The 23318-nt window shown below is 41.2% G+C and overlaps 1 protein-coding gene across 1 annotated transcript in view; it reads right to left on the minus strand.

Annotated features, from left to right (window-relative positions):
- The window catches only part of enpp6 (ectonucleotide pyrophosphatase/phosphodiesterase 6), a 62968-nt gene that overhangs the window by 4698 nt on the left and 34952 nt on the right, over window positions 1–23318 (minus strand). Inside the window, exons 3-5 of the mRNA XM_035161091.1 lie at window positions 20934–21045; window positions 19862–20003; window positions 19590–19769 (exon numbers count right to left, since the gene is read on the minus strand). Of these exons, the coding sequence (XP_035016982.1) occupies window positions 19590–19769; window positions 19862–20003; window positions 20934–21045 (434 nt within the window). The remainder of the gene's footprint in view (window positions 1–19589; window positions 19770–19861; window positions 20004–20933; window positions 21046–23318) is intronic.

A 23318-nucleotide genomic window follows, 5' to 3' on the forward strand; every position in this document is an offset into this window, starting at 1 on the left:
AGGTCATGTTAAATTGAAACCATTTAGGTTATACCAAATATACTAAAGGCAGCACCAAAGGCATACTTAAATAAAGTAAACATTTTAAATAATAAATGTGTTAAACAGTATACTGACATATATTTAATGGTGTATTGTCAATGACTTCTGAAATCAAAACAAATTTACTTAAGGTCAACTGAATTTTACCAACATTTTACCAGGCTTCTGGGCCTGTCCCAAACACATTGTCTGCAAAAAGCAGGGCTGCATTTCTGAGGTTCCCAGATGGACACTCTATACGCCCAAGCTGTGCCTTGAAATCCTGTCCATGAAAATCACAAAGGGGATTGGTGACAAGGGGCAACCTTGACGGAGTCCAACACACATTGGGAATGTTTATGACTTTGTGTCAAACTTTGTACAGACACAGGTACACAGTCCTGCCCACAGGGTTCGACAAAGGACATGGTTATGTCTTCCCCAAGTCCACAAAACACATAGTGTTGGGTGTGACAGGAAAGACGTTGTGACACTGAATTCTTATAATGTCCGACCTCTGTTTATTCTGATAAACAGACAGAGAAACAGAACAGAGCCTTCATGTCAACACTTTTGCTCTCTCCAGCTCCTCTCCCACATGGGCAAAAGGGGCAATAGTAACAACGGAATAAAACAGTCAATCATTCCTGATAAACAGACAGAGAAACAGAACCTTCATGTCAAGACTACTGCTCTCTCCAACTCCTGCACAAGTAAATGTACAGTGGAAGTTAGCATATTTAGCACGGCTTTAAGCTAGCTGCACCCACTCTTAAAATAACTCTCGCAAGTACATGTTCAGTGAAAAGAGTACAATCACAGATGAAAACAAACATAACAGTTTAGGGTACAGGAGTTTGTGGAAGTCCTGTAAGTAATAAATAGACAGCGACACCAACATATAACATATTTTGTGTAATTATAACAAAATAAATTATATGACTCTGTTACAGTCATACTCTTAACTTCTGTAGCATCTCAGCAAGGACAAAAATCTGGTCCACTGGTAAACAGCAAGGATGGACTCCACATTGCTTCTCATAAATCTGAGGCTCAGGTGGTGGTTTAGAGAACACCTCCAGCTGAACCAGGGAGAGTTAATTGGCACAAATGAAACTTAGCGTAAGTTCAGTCAGGAAGACCTAACCTGCATATTAATCAGCTGATTGTGGGTGTTCCTAAATGTCCAATCAGGTCTGCCGCGGTCTCTTTCAGCCAATCATTCAGCACCTGTCAAACTTTAAAAATCCCTTCTCTCTTCCGCAGTCAGCCGTCTTTCAGTGACGTGCATAACCCCTCCTCCACCCCAATCTCCTCCAGTCTCCAGCAGAATATCATCACCTCTTCCGGATCCTGACCTCAACTGATCGTATGCATAATCTCACATCGTGTTGGCAGCGATCATGGACCTTGATGATGGATCCCAATAGTATCAGTGGATCATGACAATGGCTCGTGGATTACGGCGGCACCCGATCATGGTGGCAGCTGATCGCAGACTAAAAAAATCAACAAGACTGCCTGACAATATACCTATTACTCGTGGCATCCATTGCACTTCTGTCCGTCCTGGAAGAGGGATCCCTCGCATGCGGCTCTTCCTGAGGTTTCTACGTTTTTCCTGTCAAAAAGGTTTTGTAGTTTTTCCTTACTCTTGTTGAGGGTTAAGGGCAGAGGATGTCAAAATTGGCGAAGTCCAATAGGACAATTCTCACGAATATGGGCCATCCAAAACAATCGATTGACTGATGAACCACCACCAGTGTCTAGACCCCGGGGGGTATTCCTGTTCGATGCTCTGCTCCACCCCCTTCTAATCCTGATGACATCTCACAGGGGTCTAAAATGCCAAAGACTGTAAACATTCACTTTGCTTCTGTGCATTTGTCAAAATAAACATCGTTAAATTGAGAATCAAGTCTCTCCTGATTGAACTGAGGTTAGTTGTCCAATTACTCTCCCTTGATATGGCGGCAGGAGAGCTGCCACAATGGAGAGAAAACACATTGGGAAACACTAGGGCAGAAAGAGGCTGGACAGAGCTGAGCTGCCGTTGATTTTTCAGTTGCTACTTCTGAATTTATGTGAGTTGATTTTGCAATGGAAATAAAAACCCTTTTAAAACCTGAATGATTTGTGACTGGCTGCTGTTTGGAGACCCTGGTGACAACGTCAGCCTGCCACACTCAATTATTGGTCGGAGGCTCTTTTCCAAGTTCTGGAGTGGACATTCCTGGGCAGGCTGAGCACTGTGTGATTCTTTGATAGTTAGAGCACATCATTCAGTCCACATTTTGAAAACCAAAACTCTAGTCTGCCGCTCAATAGGTACTTTTCCTGACAGCCCATCAATATATGGGGCCTTCAGCATCTCAGGGCGCACTTACACATTGGAGGTGCACACAGTTAGCTTGTGAGGACTACGGCCATTCCATACACACACTTTCACCAAACACAATGCATCAGAGACACATAATTTTCCTGGTCTGAGAGACATATCTCCTGGTCAAAAAAGCAGAATGTAGGAACATCTATATCCTTAAAGGGATAGTTCACTGAAAAATATAAAGTCACCCATTGTCTACTCACCACTATGCTGATGGAGGGGTGAGTGAAGTGTTTGAGTCCACAAAACACTTTGAGTGTCAGGGGTAAACAGTGTTTTAGCCAAAGTGACCCCTTCTTCAGATCGTTTGGTGTCATCCAACTGTCCACAAGCCCCGACTGTCAGGTTATATGGAAGCAGGTGGACTATGCGGATACAAAAGTATAACAAAAAATGACCTTTAATTAAGGCAAGGCTCTTACAAAAAAGGACAAAACCAAAAAACCCATGAGCAGAAAAACACTGTGAAAAAAGGCATTCAAACACTCAAAAAGGCTAAACAGAAAAAACAAGGAAAACACCAGGAGACACTACACTGTGTGCACAATTATTAAGTGAGTATTTTGACCACATCATCATTATTATGCATATTTTCCAACTCCAAGCTGTATAAACTTGAATGCCTATTGGATTTAAGCATATCAGGTGATGTGTATTTGTGTAATGAGGGAGGGTGTGGCCTAAGGAGATCAACACCCTATATCAAGGTGTGCATAATTATTAGGCAGCTTCTTTTCCTCAGGCAAAATGGGCCAAAAAAGAGATTTAACTGACTCTGAAAAGTCAAAAATTGTATAAAGTCTTTCAGAGGGGTGCAGCACTCTTGAAATTTCTAAGATATTGGGGCGTGATCACAGAACCATCAAACGTTTTGTTGCAAATAGTCAACAGGGTTACAAGAAACGTGTTGAGAAAAAAAGACGCAAATTAACTGCCAAAGATTTGAGAAGAATCAAACGTGAAGCTACCAGGAACCCATTATCCTCCAGTGCTGTCATATTCCAGAACTGCAACCTACTTGGAGTGCCCAGAAGTACAAGGTGTTCAGTGCTCAGAGACATGGCCAAGGTAAGGAAGGCTAAAACCCAACCACCACTGAACAAGACACATAAGTTGAAACGTCAGGAAATATCTGAAGACAGATTTTTCAAAGGTTTTATGGACTGATGAGATGAGAGTGACTTTTGACGGACCAGATGGATGGGCCCGTGGCTGGATCAGTAACGGGCACAGAGCTCCACTTCGACTCAGACGCCAGCAAGGTGGAGGTGGGGTACTGGTATGGGCTGGTATTATTAAAGATGAGCTAGTTGGACCTTTTCGGGTTGAAGATGGACTCAAAATCATTTCCCAAACCTACTGCCAGTTTTTAGAAGACACTTTCTTCAAGCAGTGGTACAGGAAAAAGTCTGCATCTTTCAAGAAGACCATGATTTTTATGCAGGACAATGCTCCATCGCATGCATCAAAGTACTCCACTGCGTGGCTAGCCAGTAAAGGCCTTAAAGATGAAAGAATAATGACATGGCCCCCTTCCTCACCTGACCTAAACCCTATTGAGAACTTGTGGGCCCTTCTTAAACGGGAGATTTACGGTGAAGGAAAACAGTACACCACTCTGAACAGTGTCTGGGAGGTTGTGGTTGCTGCTGCACAAAATGTTGATCGTCAACAGATCAAGAAACTGACAGAATCCATGAATGGAAGACTTATTACTGTTGTTGAAAAGATGGGTGGCTATATTGGTCACTGATTTTTTTTTTTAAATGTCAGAAATGTTTATTTGTAAATTTTGAGTTGTTTGTTTATTATTCTCACTTTAACAGATGAAAATAAACAAGTGAGACCGGAAAATGTTCGTTTTTCATTTAGTTGCATCATAATTCTGCACACTAATAGTTGCCCAATAATTGTGCACACATAGATATTCTCCTAAGAAAGCCAAAACCTCACTTTTACTTTCTTAAATATTCAGGTTTGAGGTTTATTAACATTTTGGATTGGCCGAGAGCACTGTAGTTGTTCAATAATAAAATGAATCCTCAAAAATACAACTTGCCTAATAATTTTTCACACAGTGTAGATCTCACGAGAGAAGGGAACTGATGGAGGAGAAATGACAACAGGGTGGTGAGACGGCCATGTAGACGACAACGAACTTAGAAAGACAAAAGGAAGCACAGAGACTTTTATATTCAGGGGAGGCACGGGTAATTGGACACAGGTGAAACACATGAGGAACAGGTGCAGACAATCACAAGGGCGGGAAAGGGGACAAAGACAGGAGATGTTAAGTAGAAAACACATGGGGAGCAAAAACTACAAAATAAAACAGGAAACACAGAACTCAGGGAGAACACAAATCCAATACAAACCTAAACACAGGGAGACACAGGAAAAGACCATAAACAAAAGAGTCCATAATAAAACCAAAATACTCTTTATAAAAGAGGCAAAGTCCAGGTCTTGAGTCCAGAGTCATGACACCGTCATTCATATTCGACTCAAAACGGCATCATTTACACCAAGTTGTCATTCTGAATGACCTTTTTAACCCTCACTGTGGAATGACTTGTTTATGGTTGACAAGAAATGCTTATTTACCTCCCACCACTGACTTATGGTCTCAAAGTCTTTCTTTCTTTCTTTTCAGATTTTCCAGAGACTCTCAAACTTTTGACTGAAATCTACCCTCCACCCTGGCTGAACCCTGATTTGAAACATAGATGTTGATAGATGATAGAGCAGAAGACATTGTTGTGCTTCTCTGCTTAGAGCTAGAGAAGAGCAAGGCTACACCTTTAGAGAAATTACCCCCATGACATACTGGTCTTTCCATTACAAACCCTATTGAGGCCTGTTCAGTGTGACGCTGTTCTCTATCAGATCTACCATGAAATGCTACTATTTCAGGAAATACGAAAACACCTGTTCATCCTGGAGGCCTTATCAGGTTTTCCTGTCACACATGGTATCCAACAGCCAGGAGAACCACCTCCTTTGGCGTCGATGGATTTCGGATAAGGAGGGAGGGGGCGTCTCTGTCAGTCACACAACAAACTAACACAATACAACAGCTTAAAAAAAAGATAGAGAGACAGAAAGACAGACCTGAATATAGTAAAAGTTTTAGGTAAGATATTAAATAAATCTCTCTGAACATACCAGTTGGTTTGTTTAAAGGAACCATCTGAGGCAAAATACACTTTTTCATTGTTTTTAAACGTGAATATGTGTCCTCACGTCTCTACAGACTGAGAAAAACACCCTCTCTCTCTTTTACTTGCTCCATCTTTCTGAAAATTTGTGATCAAACGATCTATTCAGATTTCGAGTCACATGTAACCTGTGGGGCTCCCGATTTATTGACACTTCTAGAGCAGAGTTTTGCGAAGGTGATGTATGTGCGTGCAAACCATTTTGCTTCTGACTGCTCCCTCAACGAGGGCCAGTGCAACACGGGAGCAGCCTCTTAACTGAAACTGAAGAATGGATCAGTGAGGACAGTGCAGGACACAGAGCCGGATCTCCCTATATGCTCAATACGAACGTTGCGTAGGGCCCCGCAAATTAAGCAAGGCCCCACCTACCCTTTGTATCAAAGCGAATGTCTCAGTGAGTGTAGTTTATGTTTTATAGCCACACGCTCTGCAGTGGCTGTGTGTCACTGTGTGCAGCCGCTGAGTATCCCCCACGCTGATAGTTTGCAGGTGATGCTGGCCACAAGAAAGGGGACCAGATGTGGGCAAATGACCTGAACACGTTTTTCAACAGGTTTGATCAGGCACCCACCCTTCTAAGGCTGAGTCAGGGATTAATTGAAGCATGTTGGACGTGCATTTAACACAAAATCCTGACACCTCCTCACATCTGCTTTCTAACACAATTATTCAAATATCTCCACCAGTTCACTGCTTTCACTGAATGGCAGTGTTTATGTCATTCTGGATTCATTATAGCTTTAACAACCAAAGCACTATCTTCAAGCATAGCCATTGAAAAGGGCAATTTTATTTCATCTACTTTTATGTTTTCTATGACTATGGTTGGAACGAGAGTAATTGCTAGTACCATTAAAGTAATAAAAGGCTAATTTGATCATCTAGGATCAACCCTATTTCTTTTCGCCATCTGTCTGACAGAAGTCTTATGAAAATAAAATCCATAGAAGCATTATGGCCGGCATTGGTATAAGCCAGCGGTTCCCAAACGTTTTAGGCCACGCACCCCCTTCTACATCCCGACCGGTTTCACGCAACCCAATCCCCCACACCTTAAAAAGGTCAGGTCTATTTTTTCCTCTCGCCGCGAGCGTATCGCGCCAGGAAACACCCTGAAAAATGATTTTAAATGATATAAATGACATATTATATAGGATATAAATGATCAAATATGCATCCCATATTTGGGATTTCCCTGCTGTTGTCCTGGAGTTTCAATTTCCCTGATTTTTCCCCTCACATTATTAAATTTCCCCATCTGCCCATCCACTACAAGCTCACAAGCAGACAGACAGAGAGAGAAAGAGAGGGGTGGGGCTATGAAGACCATCATCATTTACCCCCAAACCCCTACAATGAATGGAGCATACAACAACCAGCGGAGAAAGCAGAATCGCGGGCTGACCAGCGCGGAGAAATGCGCGTCCGGTGTGAACAGCCAGGCGGCTGCGCGCTTCATTATGGCGCGGCGCTTCCGCATCCGGCAGCCTGCAGAGAGAGAGAGAGAGAGAGAGAGAGAGAGAGAGAGAGAGAGCGCACCATTACATTTTTCCTCTTGCGCACCCCCTAGAGGCAGCTCGCGCACCACACTTTGGGAATCCCTGGTATAAGCAACGCAACTTCAACTAATAAAAATTACAAGGGGTGTGTTAGATTTACAGTGTGTGAAAATCTAATTCTGCTTAAATGCTAGGGCCCTAAGCCGGTACAGGACGTTAAACTTGGGAGCTTCAAGTTTTTTCCATATTATGTTGCTTTACTGTGTATGTTGCTGGGTAGCCTGGGTAGCAATGCAACTAATGTGTGTAGCCTCTATTGTTTTCATTGCTCCTATGCTGGAGCACATAACACTGAGGGACAGGCTGTTTGAACATTCAGCGTGAAAGGATCTTACTACTTTCTCATGTTGCTTTTTGTGTAACATGCAAAGTAAAGGTAAACTCATGAGGTGTTGTTGTTACAGATTACGCTCCCTCTGTGTTAGCCACAAACGTGTCAGCGGAAAGAGAGACACGTTTGTGGTTTAATTGTTGGGTTTATACCCCTAGTATACAGTCCGCAGAAAGTCTGCAGGACTTGATGTGAGAACACAGCAGGATTCCCTGCAAGCAAATGGGGGAGTTGATGACGAGCTTTGAACATCTCATGGAGCACCATAAAATCCATCATCAGAAAATGGAAAGAATATGGCACAACCGCAAACCTACCAAGACAAGGCCGTCCACCCAAACCGACAAGCCGGACAAGGAGAAAATTAATCAGAGGAGCAACCAGAGGCCCATGTTAACTCTGGAGGAGCTGCAAAGATCCACAGCTGAGGTGGGAGAATCTGTCCACAGGACAACTATTAGTCGTGTACTCCAAAAATCTGGCCTTTATGGAAGAGTGGCAAGAAGAAAGCCGTTGTTGAAAGTGAACCATAACAAATCCCGTTTGGAGTTTGCCACAAGCCATGTGGGAGACAGAGCAAACATGTGGAAGAAGGTGCTCTGGTCAGATGAGACCAAAATTGAACTTTTTGGCCTCAATGCAAAACGCTACGTGTGGCGGAAACTGAACACTGCCCATCACCCTGAGCACACCATCCCAACAGTGAAACATGGTGGTGGTAGCATCATGCTGTGGGGATGCTTCTCTTCAACAGGTACAGGGAAACTGGTCAGAACTGAGGGAAAGATGGATGGAGCCAAATACAGGGCAATCCTTGAAGAAAATCTGATGCAGTCTGCAAAAGACGAGACTGGGGCGGAGGTTCATCTTCCAGCAGGACAATGACCCTAAACATACAGCCAGAGCTACAATGGAATGGTTTAGATCTAAGCATGTTAATGTCTTAAAATGGCCCAGTCAAAGCCCAGACCTAAATCCAATTGAGAATCTATGGCAAGACTTGAAAATTGCTGTTCACAGACGGTTTCCATCCAATCTGACTGAGCTTCAGCTTCTTTGCCAAGAAGAATGGACAAACATTTCCATCTCTAGATGTGCAAAGCTGGTAGAGACACCATACCCCAAAACACTTGCAGCTGTAATTGCAGCGAAAGGGGGTTCTACCAAGTATTGACTCAGGGGGGTGAATACTTATGCATCCAACAGATGTCAACTTTTTTGGTCTCATTATTGTTTGTGTCACAATAAAAGGTATTTTGCACCTTCAAAGTACTATGCATGTTGTGTTGATCAAGCCTTGATCAAGCCTTTTCCTCTCATTTGCTTCATCAATAGCATCCTCCCAAGGTACTGTCAATTCTACGAAGTAGATGACACGCAGGGGTTGGACCAGAGTATCAGGTCTGGTATTAAGGGGGTAGTGACAATATGTGGTCCGCTGGCCCACATCCACAAACATCTCCCGGTCTCTGGCTTGCTCCATCTGACCACTCCTGGTCAGTAGAGGTGGCCCTCTCTGTCCCATTTCCCATTCTCGGACAAATGTTGTCCTTTGAACTGCGTTTTATGTTTTGGATGGCAAAGGCATGGTAGCATTTCTCTTTGTTTCAATTGTTGGTGCATTTAAACTCATCTACAAGACTTGAGATAGGCAGCTTGAGGATGCCATGTCCATACAGGCCGATGCTGCTTAGACATCTTGGGAGTCCTAACCAGTTTCTCACACAGGAGTTGATCATTGTCTCCATTTACTCAACTCTTGTAAGTGGGACGTCAACTACTGTAAGTGGCCACATCATTCGGGGCCAAACTGTAGGCACCAGAGCTTTAGTTTACCAGGAAGCATAGACTGGTGTGTTCTTAAGGCCGCTGCTGACATCATGATTTAGTTGCTGGACCTGCTCGCAGTCTTTGAGGCTTGCATCATAGCATCGTCCAAGGTTTTTTATAGGTTTCTCAGACACCATTGGAATGGGTTCTCCATAAATGTAGAACCTATGATCTTACTTTTGCTGATTAAGATGCTTATTGATTTTGATGGATTGATCCTCATCTGGCCCATGTGATGTTATCATCAAGTTTCCCCAACAACCGTCTGGTGCATTGTGCTGTTGTGGTCAGGTTTGTCATGTCGTGGTGTTAATCTGATCCCCGACTTTTGTCGCTCACCACCTACTACCCATTTTGAAGCTCTGATGATCACCTCCATCTCCATGGTGAATGCTAGTGGGGAGATAGAGCAGACTCTTTTTGGACTGATATATCCACCAGCCTGTTTTTCACAAGATAGCTTGTCAGCCTTTGGGTTATGACAATAAATAAGATCTTGCTTTCTACATGAGACTGATTGGCCAAAATTGGCTGATGTATGAGGATTCCTCCTCTTTTGGTATCAGTATTCCTACAGCTCTGCGCTAAGCTTTGGGTATAATTTGCTTCACCCAGGCCACTCTCATTAATTTCCACAAGAAGCGTAGAACATCAGGAGCATTCTTATATACCCTATATTCGACACCGTTCGGGCCTGGGGCTGATGACGCTCTTGCCCACCTCACTGTATTCTCTACTTCTTTCCATTTCAGAGGGCTCACATCCACTTGGTGTTCTAGCTGCTCAAACAGTGGGATATCAAAATGAAAGCTATCGGATCATGTCTCTCTGGATCTGAGTGTGTTCTTTCCAGGTGCTGCTCTAAGTCCCGCTCTGAGGGTTCAGGGTTCCTCCCTTCTTTGTGGTGAAGAGAGATTTTACGAACTTGAAGAGGTCTTTAAAGAAACGAGTTCTTGCTCATTCTTTTCTTTTCCGAGCTGTTTTTAGGCATGCAGACTTATGTATGTAAAATATGGTCTCAAATGTAAATACTTAGCTTTAGTTTATGTTGCTAATTCTCAGTGCAAGCAGGTGATGTGTGATGACTGATGACAGCCAATAAGAGATGCTATAAATGGCATCTGGTGATCTGTGTGTGTGTGAAGCGATCAATAAAGTTTTACAGTCACTAGCAAGACTGATGTCTAGTTTATTCTTCCTGCATTATTTTTCCTGGTCTAGCACTGGGTGTGCACGAAGAACTACAGCACAATCCAACTCTGCTAACAAGGTATTTTGCTCGCCTCAAGGTTGTCAGTCATCTCTTGATGTTCTCCTGCAGTATGTTAATTCCCCCCACATTAGAAGACTGTGTAAGGGAAGTTTGGATCGGTTAGATTTCAATAAATACTTTACAGTAAATTAAGAAATGTCTAAGATTAGTATCTATACTTTTGTTTATAGAAAACCTGTAAAATAATTTAACCAATTTCTTTTGGGGTGTGTTATGCATTATGTGGGGGTCCAAGTGTCCAAGACCACTGAGGAAAGTAAAGCATGACTGCATACAGTCTGGCATACAGATACAATTGAGAGAATTTATGAAAAGAATAAAACATACTGTTCTATTCCTCTTAGCGGTAAATTACCATAGTTAGTTCTGTATGTGTTTAACACGGTCTGCAGGGAGAACATGTTGAGGCAAAATAGGTCCAGACCATGGTTAATCATACATGACAACTCCTCTTCCACCTCCAGCAGCCATCTTATAACCTACCATGAATTACACAAGGTAAATGCAATGGTATCTTCCTAATGTTACATGTAATCAGACTTAGTTTGGCTGATAAACGGTTACCTGTGGTATCGCCATGCACCATATATTCTTGTTTTCTGTCAGTACTGTTGCAGAGTTTCCACATGAGCACCTATTAAAAATGAGTGAAAATTTGATTAAGTCACCAACATAGAAAGCTTAAGAAATACACAACCTGACCAAATAGTGTGGATGTGAATAAGTAGCACTGCATGAAAAGAAGAATTTGTGTCAGTTAGTGTCGCTGCAAATTTCGGTGGAATTTCAGGTTAACGGCTGTTCACAGGAATCTGCCAGGAACTGACGGGAATTGACGCGGGGTTCCAGTTTCTGGCAGTTTTACAAGCCTGAGAATGTAGGCAGGTGACCCCCCTGCTCCTAAGCCTAGGGGAGGCTTTCACATGTAAATGACAATGCTGTAAGTTTTACAAATGCAAATCAGGATAGTTTCACTCAGTGGTGCAGAGGTAACACCTTTTTCTAAAAGGTACTAACTAAGGTACCAACTAAAATATCTGGCGTAAGTACACCAGGCTTAAAATAAATATAAAATCGGAAATTGTAGCTTATATAGATTTCCCTTATATAAGTAAGTGTGCTATATAAGGGAGCACAAAGGTCAATGCTATGAAAAAAATTTGAAACAGTGCAATTATTTCAACCTTTGCCTGTCAAGCTCATCCAAGATAATATGTTGGAATGGAGAGAGTGGCACCACTGTACAGTTTTCTAAGAGAAGTCTTTCTGCTGACACCAAAACACTGTGCTTCACATAAAGCATATCAGTTGTGTCATCGCGTGTCAAAGTTTCAACCATTTGTCCTCCCAAAATACTGGCAAACTCAGCACCATATTCACATGTCCATGGCATACGAAGCTGTTGACTCTGCTGAAATTGCCTCATATTTTGAACTTCAATTGTCCTATTGTTGTTATTAAACTTTCCCAGTATTCCATTAAAACACTCAACACTTTTATCCAAAGCGTCTTACAATAAGTGCATTCAACTATGAGGGTAGAAACACAGAACAGCAAGAATCATGTAAGTACATTAACTGAACACCAGAAATAATAAACTGGTCCTCAGTCACATACTCATCCCATATAAATGTAAAGTACAATTTAAAAACTGTTATAGCCGCTGCTTCAAAAGTGAAAAGGTCATCTGTGAAGTTTTACTCTGAAAACGTCACACCCAGCTCGTGAATATGTCCATTCCTGAAGATGCCACGTCAGTCGTTAACGTCAACACGGTAGAGAGCTCGTCCAATCACAGCCTCGTGAATGAAGCGTCTGTCTCCAGCAGACATGAAACTACCGGCTCGTGTTTTGCGTGGTCCGACGAGTGACTCTGTTTTCGGTGTAAAAAACTTGCTGAAGTCGACACAACACTGTTTCCCTGGAGGAGAGGATGAGTGTGCTGGAAAGCAAAGCCCGCGGGCCCAGTGTGGACGAGTCGAAGCGGAGAAGACGGGCGCACAATCCCAAAATTACGGTAAGAGCTAAACTACAGAGAGAAGCCATTGCTAACTGCTAAGTTAACTCTTAGATCTGAATAGCGTGTTAACAACTGTGGGATTAGCGAGAAAGTTGCTAAAAGAAGAAGAGAGCATCGAGTGCTTGAGCAGAACTAGTGCATGTTTAAATATGTACGAACTGCTTAAACTTAAGAGTTTGTTCTCGTTAAGTTTTTTCATAAACGTGACTTTTTGTCCTGTTGTATTTTATAGGAAACTGCCCGTCTCTTCACACCTCTGAGGCAAATGGTCGGCGCCACGAAGCGGAGCGAGGGTAAGATTAAAGAGACGCGCCGTGCTGTATAAAATACATTCTCCAGGTTTACTTTATCTGATCTATTTCATCATTGTGTTTTCACAGCCTGAGCCCCCCCCCACACAACGAGGCAGTCACTGCACATTAGGCCGAGACTTAGTCCGGATTTGCAGTGTGGAAAATGACGCCATTGTATGTAAGTAACTGTTTAGTAATTGTGTTTTTTTGCTGTGGATCTTTCAACGGTGATGTAGCGAGGCTATTTCATGTTGTTTTCCAGCTGCCTGTACTATGACGTACTAAGACGTACTATGAGCCAGTATGAAGGAACTTCCGGTACATCCAACCGGACCTTGCAGCTCTTGCAGCAGCATTGAGAAGTTCAGGAGTCGACAGAGAAGAAATAGTGTAAGATAAGATACATAAGATAATTCTTCAGTTGCATGTATAGGTGTAATGTTGTCATTGAACTGAGCTGATTGTACTGATTGTGTTTACAGCTGATTGAAGCGGGACAGATGACATGGATCCATCCTTCCACAGCCAGGAGCTCACCGACCTGTGTGCCACACTTCAAAGAAGACTAGAAGCTACACTGAATCTCACAGCTACACACCACAGACGTCTACACACTGGAGCAGATTCGGACAGAGTCCCACAAAGAACTTATGACCCAGAGGCAGCAAAGAGACATTTCAAGCTTCACCTGATTAGTTTTTTACTGGCTAGGCCAGTTGTGTTTTTGCAATATTTGTGCTGTATGGAAATAAAGCTTTTACTCAACATATACCTTGTAAATGTTTTTTTCCCTCTACAATATGTTCAACATATAACATCCAGCATCACATGAATGAATGTATAGTCTTCAGTAACTGCAGTGCTTTTGGTAAAGGCTTACTAATAATTAATAGTATATATTAATTAATAATAAATATATAATATATATTAATACATAAATTATTAGTAATAATAACTATATATTAATTATTATTATTATTATTAATATTGTGTGGGAGGGGTTTACCCACGTGTGTATTATAATGACCCAGGGTGACCAATAGCAGCAGATCTACCAGCCAATCACAAGTGACTTTTTTCGTTTTCAAAGGCCTGTGGTTTCATCCAATGGTGAAGTGAGATAAGTTCTCACAACCGATTGCGCTGCGATTCATATGCTAATTAGATCACACCTTCGCTCCGCGACTTCCCGGCGGCACTCCCCCCTCCCAAGCCCCCACCACTGCGATACCGGGGGTATGTTTCTGCCCGTTTGTGTCACAGGCGAACGCGGAATTCACATCCTGTAAACGGGCACTAACTGCCAGGAATTAGGCGAGTTTGCAGGCGTTTGCAGTGACGAAAATTCGGCTTTTCGTCTAGTGTAGTAAGTTGTGCAAAGTTTCAAATGCATATCGTAATGGAAATGTGTAACATGTTATGTTTAGATATAGGACACCATAGAATCACTGAAAACAGGCTGAAGAACAATGATGCAAGATACAGATACAATTATGTTAAATTATAGTGGTATAAATTCACTGTAATATAAAGATTATGGTTACACAACGGAAGCTGATTTGACAGGTATCTCTGCTCAAAATACAGCAAAAAAGCAAAAAAATAGAAACGTTCTCTTTTACAGAAATATACCTCACGCATCTTATCATGAATCTCCTGTAGACATCCTCAGAGGACAGAATGTCTGCTCAAGTACAAACATGTATCAAAGGAGGCATTAGTGATAACTATTTCACAGTTTAAAGTGTTGTTTATTCAGCCAAACTGCTCCCAATAATAGACAGTGGACAGTAACAGTTAGCATTAGCGTCCAAGCTAAATGTTTAATACCAATACACACACCGACTGACTAAAAAAGCTTACAAAGATACAGAAAATCGTTGACTAACTGGTTCAGAAACGTCCTGCTGCAGATGCAGCGTATGAACTTTTTCTTGGATTCTGGATCAAAGTTGTGTGGTTGAACAACGGCACAACAGATATATCTAGAAGTGCGCTCACTAGCAGGGTCTCAATTCAGGGGCAGCATCCTTTGGGGGACGCTGTCTACATGACCCACGATGGTCCGGTCTACAGATGATTTCTGAGATCAGTGTCAGCAACTCGTCCAACCCTTATTGCTGTTGGCTAGAAACAGAATTGAATTTGGACAAGACGAGAAAGTTTAAATGCCCATTGTTTATATTAAACAATGTACCGTTAGCAGTTCGGTTTAGTTAAAGCCCAATAGTAATGCATCAAACGTGTCATTGCTTGCTGGCACCATTACCACTTTGAAAAATGGTTCTTCACCATAGACTGTATATAAAGATGGATGTAGGGTCCGTGACATCACCCGTTGGTTTCTGAAGAGTGAAAATTAGGCTCTTTGTGGGCGTTTCACCCGGCACCATCTTGCCGGTGCCAGGAACGCAAGTGGAGCTGAGGTGGGCTGTGTGACGACTGACAACTGAGCGACGCCTACAGAGCTCAACGTTACCTGGTTAGCTCAAGCTAAGGAGCTAGGCTACATGCTACCCGCTGTTGCTAACTGGCTAGCACTGCGGTATTGTTGCTTTGGGATGCTAGCGGTCGTCATAAGGAACTTAAACAAAGGTAGGGTACCCTGAAACTATACAACAACAAAACCTATTGATTTATCTATTATCATAATCATACTACATATGCTTACATGCGTCAAGTGGTTTTTAATATGTAATTGTAGTAATTTACAGTTTATTTAACACGTCTAATGAACAGATTGAAGCAAGTCAACTACCTCAGTCTAAGTTTTCAAATCACTTTAGTAAAGAGTCGTGTAAATGTAAATTGCATGTGATAGTAAATATGTTTCACAAATGTTATTATTAATTGTGTTGTACAGTATCTGTACAAATGATATACAGACTGTCTTTAATCTGAGGTGTTGCTCCTTTGTTCCATGTTGTCCTAAAGATGTGACATAGTGATTTCAGCATAAAACATTCTTTATAGTGAGTTTTTTCTTTTCATTACATGAAGCACTGCAGCACCTGGTGTCCTCAGCATCCACTGTGGCAGCAGCAACATGGTGGAGATCGGCAGCTTCAGGCTGATCAACATGAGAAGGATCTGCACAACACTTCATGTTTACCTCCCTCTTCTAAAGATGACCTGCAACTGCTTACAGTTGGCAGTCATTGCTAAGTGTCATGGATAATATTGAGTCAATTCTATATTCATTATGGTTGGTAAAAAAAAATTAACAGTTATCAGAACAATGTTCATCTTTAACTTTCTGAAATGATACACTTTAGTTAAAAACAGTGTTTTATTTTTCTTCTTTGCCATAAGACAGACATCTTCGTCTTCTCTGTCAGGACAACCAGCCGAACAGCAAACCGTATTATTCATCCGAAATGTGACTGAAAACTTCTCCACTGGATTAGCCTGTTAGCTCAGGTGAAGCCGAGCCGACCACAGGCTAGAAGCTGAAGGGACGAGCTAACGGTGATGTCACCTGTCCATCAAGTGATAATTATGCACAATTTCAAACCTATATATCCTCCAAACGAGCGAGTTAGAAAGAAATTCCCACCACAGTTGCAATGAAGGAAGAACTTACTGATTGAGACTAAATCGTTTTTTTTAAAACCATGCTGTAAACAGGTTTAAATGTGCTCTCAAGTCGGGCTTTTTAACAGGTGAGTCAATGTGAATTGACTTCTTCTTGGATCCAGCCTCAAGTGGCAACTCAGTGAACTGCAGCTTTTTGCACTTCAGCATCGGCCTCATCGCTCAGCCCAGGTTGTTGCCGCTTGTTCATCACTGAAGCGCAATGAATCCTGGGATAGGTTGGTCCAGAAAGGATTCACCAATAGGATCCTGCATTTTTTTTGGAGATGGAAGGATGCTTTAGTCAGCCGCATTTGCAGGAAACTTTGAAATTGGACAGTGTGCCTGGGAAAGACTAGACCACATCCACTTCCTAAAAGGGGTGTGACCAGCCACAGCTCATTTGCATTTAAAGTGCCAAACACAGAAACAGACTGCTCAAGAGCAGAGCTAATATAGAGGGTTTATAGGAATGCTTGAATGCAGTATCTGAGGGGTGTTTTAAGAAAAAACTTTAGAGACATGTTTTGGGGAATTTAGAGATGGTGTAATTATGGTACCTTTAATGTTGCATAAAGGGGGCTACTTCCAACTCCTACTTGATATTGTATTGTAGTTATTCGTTTAAATAGCCAGCATCTTTAAAAGGACTGAATTGCCTAGCCCGTCCCTTCCTTTGAAGGGTGGTTCCCTAAGGTAATATATTATTTTAAAATAAAAAAAATCATATTAAAGGAGCATTGTGTATAAATTACATGGATATCTTTGCAAAAATGGTATTTAATTATTTCATCAAAAGAACCAATAAACTGCATAGAGCACCAAATTTCAAGATTACAGCTGCACAACCAGGTAAATTAAAAACAGTGACATCTTGTAGAATCTGTCTCCAGTTCTTTCATTCTGGTTTTAAAGGCATTCAGTGAAACTAATTTGCCGGGTTTTAAGTCCGCAGAGCGTAATGCCCAACACAATTCAGTGTAATGCAGACAATGAGGAAAGCAGGCCCAGAATCGCCTTATAATTAAAGGTGTACCAGTGAAAGAGCCTACAGGTGGCCAGAGCAGGCCATCCTACCCAAGAGTTTAACTCATAGTGATGAGTAACATAGGGAGGCATGGTAGGCTGTGTTTAACATTTGGAGATGCAGGGCAGAGGTATTCATATATAACACTTCAACATAGTCAAGTTTAGATAAAAAGTGGCAGCTTTGTGTCACTTTTTTACTTTTAAAGAAAAATCTATTTCTGAAGTAAAACCCAGTTTTAGCTTAAATCTTTTCAACAGGGGTTGCACCCTAAGTATTTTGGACAACACTAAAAGTCTTTTGTAAGTGTTCAATGCAGTACAAGACTTGCTGCAGAGCTCTATATAATGGTGTCATCAGCATAAAAATGAAAATTATCATTTGACACATTTTGACCCAAATTATTTATATAAATAGTAAATAAGAGCCGACCTAAAACAAAACCCTGTGGTACACCCTTGTAAATGGACACAGTGCCAGTGAAACAGCCATCATATCTAATACACTGAGAAAGTTTGAAAACCAAATAACTCATTGTTGGTCTTCTACTGTTTTTGTTAAAGTTTATATCTTTTATTCTTGTCACTTTTTTTCTTTCACTTTCTTTGTGTATCCTGATGTATCATTATATGAGTGATGTGATTTATATTGCAGTCTCTGGTTATTCTTTACAGAGATAAGCATCTGAAAGTTGTCCCAGAAGTCCCAGAAATTCAGAGTCTGATCAAATGTAACAGTTCAATTGTGACATCTTCTTATCATTACATATGTTGTGTTTTGTTTTTCCTTAGGGGCATGTATTTGATGTTGAGATGGAGATTGGCAGAGTGTAAAATATTTTTGGGGAATAGCTATGGTATTATAATTATTACCCTTGCACTGTTAGTGTAGGAACCCTATTGGAAATACTTATATTCTTCTTCTTATCAATGAATAGCCTTTTTGGGGGCCTAAACATACAAACACACCAACTTCAAAATTTGATATATGTTATGTTATGGACTTTTTAATTAGGAGTTGTATTTACTGTGAGTTTTTGTCAGAAGGCGTGGCTGTGGTGGAGAATTTCGATGATTCGCCAGAAAACAGGAAGTGCTTATTAACTCCATGTATACTGTCCAAACTTCACATGTTTGATTAGGTCCCGCCCTGAACAGATCCATATGATAATATTTGATAATAGTCATAGCACCCCCTACCTGTAAAGGGAAATGTCATGTTTTACATTCTGGTGTTATGCAGCTAGCCCATTTACCCATTTAATGAACAATTTTCACATGCATCGGCATGTAAAAAATGTTCAGAACAGCCTAAAGGACTTGCTGATGCCATACAACGAAACTCGTGAGTTTTCATCAGTGGGCTGTCTATGACATGGCAGAAAAGTTTGATGTCTCTCCATGAAACTTCAAGTAGCTCTAACTTCCAGTTCAGTCAAACTTCATGTGTGATAAGGGTCCTTCCCTGATCATCTTTACGCAGGACGCGGCTGCATCAGCGCGGTCACGTCACCTCCCCACTGGCACGCTCATACTTGCTTGCAAGTCTAGCAACTTAAAAAAATAGATGCTTAGTGTGTATTTTTCTTTTTCTCCCACTTTTGAATGACCAGTTCCCCTCATCCCTTACTGCCACTGTTGTCCTGAATGTGTAGAAAACATCTGTTCCTTTGGAGTGACTCACTCTTATTTTCACTTACAGAAGAGTAGTTCAGGAGGACACAAGACCAAGTTCCCATTTTCCTTCCACCATCTAACAAGGCACCCAGTCCAACTAGTCAGCATTATTAGACCATAAACAAAGCCTGTATTGGGTGGTTATTTGCTATTACGATTGCACAAGGACAACATTTTATAAAGTTTGTGGCATTCAATTCAATACCAGAAAAATGGAACTTCAATGATTTAATTAAGGGATAGAATGATGTACCGTAAAGTTTAAAGCATTCTACAATCAGAAATCATCTGTCTGTATTATATTTCTCCATTAATTACTTTTTGATGACTATCTGACATTGTTGTTCTCAAACAGCATCATGGCATATGCTGGTCTTACCTCTTGATATTTGTTATGTTTGGGCCAGAGACTGACCACTGATCCTCTGTCCATCATCTTGACAATGTCCGACATGTTGATACACTTATCCAGCTCTATGACCTTCTCCGACCACTGGATCTTTGTCATTCCATGGTCAGAAAACAGCATGATGTTCAGCTGGTTCACCATGTCCTTCTCCTGCAAGAATATTAATGTCAGCAGAACCAGATGAAAACAACAACAGCAGTGGTATCTGTAATTGCAATAACAAGAGTATTGATATTACTAACGTTGATTTTGCCGATAAGTGTCTGCATGGCAAGATCCAGTTGTTTCACAGCTGTTCTGACCTGCTTAGAATCTGGACCGAAGTGATGGCCCTCAACATCTATTTTCTCATAATATATAGCTGCCATGTCTGCTTGGCCTGACCTGCGTGCACACACACACACGCACACACACACACACAAAGGCATGATGTCATTTTCAGGCTAGCCACTGTTCCACTAACTACTGTAAGTCAATACAATCTCTCAATCATTTCTTCATCAGTTCTTATTATCCTGAAATGGTAGAAATTGAGGGGCAACAGCAAATGAATTGGTCAATTTGGAATCTCTTCACCCATGTAATAAAAATGCAATAACTCCTCCATTTCAATTGTCATTACCTCTCCCTTCATGTCTTTCTTATGTATAAATATTTTAAACATTGACACACCTTTCCATTATGCTAAAAAACATTCCTTCCAATTAATGTTGTAAATATTGTACTTTTGCTGATGTTTTCAGCTACAAGCGGCATCTATTGCACTTCTGTCTGTCCTGGGAGATGGATTCCTGACATGTGTCTCTCTCTGATGTTTTTACGTTTTTTCCCCTTTTAATAGGGTTTTGTTTGTTGGTAGTTTTTCCTTACTCTTGTTGACGGTTAAGGACAGGGGATGTTCCACCTTGTTAAGCCCTATGATTGATTTGATTTGATTGATTGAAATGTAACACAATGGACAAAAAATGAATGGGATGTTATACGAGATGGGATGTTGCTCCTCTGTGCCACTTTGTCTTTGAAACCTATGACAACTGTACCAACATTCAAAGTAAAATCCTTTTGGCTTTAGTTTGCCTCATCTATCTGTCTGCCTGCCTGTGTACTTAACATTTTGCAAGTTAACACTAGGGAACTTGATTTACGTCTGGAACAGAACTACTCAGCTCACCATAGTTTTATTATTAACATTTAGATATTTGTGTTGTTACTTTCACTGTCACATTTAAACTTGAAAGCTCTGACATACAGGCTAAATATTGGATGAAAGGACATTGCAGAGTACATGAAAGGGGCTCGTCATTGTGTTGGTACCTCAGGACAGTGAGAGCATTCACTATTGAGTCTGTGAGGTTTTTCTCCGATGGGTTGTAGACGTATTCTTCGCAGAGAGATGGGCGAACACCCAGGATCTCTACCTCGCAGCCTAAAGACATGCACACAACCAACAAATGCATGCACGCACGCACGCACGCACGCACGCACGCACACACACACACACACACACACACACACAGAATTAATGTTAATTACATGATTTATATATCATTAGATTTTTGGGTAATTTACATTGCATACAGTAGCACGAAGATCTGCAGTGGCAAAATAATAACTGATCCCTCATGGAAACTACCTGCATTTAACTGTAAACTTGTTTTATGAACTTGAAATATGCTCTTTTTGTAAGTCTATTTTAACGAATACAGAGTTTCCACTGTGTATAATCTTCTGTCCATAATCATGAAATTACGATGACATATGGCAATGCATGATTTTGTTGTGCTCCTTCACTTTCACCTTGCCATCCATTGGAAACCTCCCTGCCAAGTGTCAAGAGTTTTGTGGAAAATCTGTTGAAGACTGGTCAACTCATCAGTGAAGAAAGTGTTCAGGATCCGTTAATGTCTTATGCTGAAATATTTATTGAATCTGGGCCAAGGAGAAATTCTGAGTCCATCAATACAACAACTGTGCATGATGTATTCTCATATTCTGAAGTCTGATCTCCTGAGGTCACAATTTAAAACACTACAGATCATTTAGTCTATTGGTTTGCTAGTTCCTAAACAAGTAAATGTATTTTCTAATTCTGGAGAAAGTATTAACTGACTACGCAGTTTCATATCTGTGGTGTCTAGGGAGTGAAGCAGCCCTATTTATTGGAATAATATATTGATTTTAAACATTTGAGTCAGCATCTTGAGTAGTCTACAGAGAAGTCAGAGGTGTCTAAAAGAAGAATCATAATGCTTCGTTTCTTATTGCTGTCATGTAAATGACATGTCTGTAATTGTTTAAGAATATATTTTGGAGCTCAACATTTTTTTCTAAAATTGTGCTTTCAGTGTGCAAAGCCAAGCAGTTCACATTAATTCCGTTTTCCCTGGCATAAAGTGATAGCCAAACTTTGTGACGCTATTCCTGTAATAAAGGTCAATCTATTGTTTTGGGTGAAGTGAACATAAAAATGATTATAGTGTGAAAGTTGGGTCCTTGAAAAGTCATTGAAAAGTTTATATTCAGTGAAAATATGAAGGAACCCTTGCTAATGAAACAGAAATAATTGCATTGCCCATTGAAAACACAATTCAAATGTTATGCTTTTGGGTGGTCAGTCCATCTGTCCGTCTGTCTCATTCTTGTGAACATGATATCTCAAGATTGCTTTGAGAGAATTTCTTCAAATTTGGTATAAATATTCAGATTTTGATGGTCAAAGGTTAAGGTCACGGTGGCCTCACAGAGCACATTTTTTGCCTTGTGATTGTGATATCACTGGAAAGCCTTGAGGGAATTCTTTCAGATTTGGCACAAACATTCACTTCAACTCAGATTTTATTTTTGTAGCCAAAGGTCAAGGTGGCTTTCAACTTTCACTTGGACTCAAAGAGGAACTGATTAGATTTTGATGCCTGGAGGTCAAAGGCCCTTGTGAATTTGAGATATAAGGACTAGACATGGTAACTATGAGTATGGGGAGAGGGCTGAGAAAGTTTGAGCTTTTCAGACTAAGCCAACAAGACAATCAGTACACATCTGAAACCAACTAATCAGTAGATATCTGAAACCAGTGATGAAGCCACCATTTGAAAAATCTTTATAATTACTACTCACCTCTCTACACCTCTGAAGCTGCACCTACGGCTCCTGTCAGACCTTCAGTACTAGTCACTTTTTTCTTCTTCACAATATTAACAGCAGGGCTCAAGAGAAAGCAGATAGTGGTCAAACTCAAACCCCATAACCAGGTTTCGGTCTCCTGAACATTGCAGAGGAAGTCCTGTATGTAGATCGACAACCGGGAGGATGGAATGTGCTGTTTAAAGTCAGCACCTTCCTATTCCATAATAGAGATAGCACTTTGGGGTGGCTGTGGCTGAGGGGTAGAGTGTTCGTCCTCCAACCTGAAGGTCGGCAGTTCGATCCCCAGTCTTCCCAATCTGCATGCCGAAGTGTCCTTTGCCCCTCATAGAATAAAACCATTTACCATTTACTTTGGAGTCATAAGCTATCTTGGACAACAGTTCAAAACGGACCATTCTTGCTGCATGATGGAGAACCTTAGAGCTTCCCTTTAAGAACAGGGCAACTGTGTCATTCATGCTGTCTCCTGCATCCCCGCCACACAGAGTCCATCAGTTTAAGGAGGCGTTAATTGCCAAAGAACTTAGACTAGCTGAACACTCCTATCTTGTCAAC

This window comes from Hippoglossus stenolepis, chromosome 7 (assembly GCF_022539355.2).
Source record: "Hippoglossus stenolepis isolate QCI-W04-F060 chromosome 7, HSTE1.2, whole genome shotgun sequence".
Taxonomy (NCBI): domain Eukaryota; kingdom Metazoa; phylum Chordata; class Actinopteri; order Pleuronectiformes; family Pleuronectidae; genus Hippoglossus; species Hippoglossus stenolepis.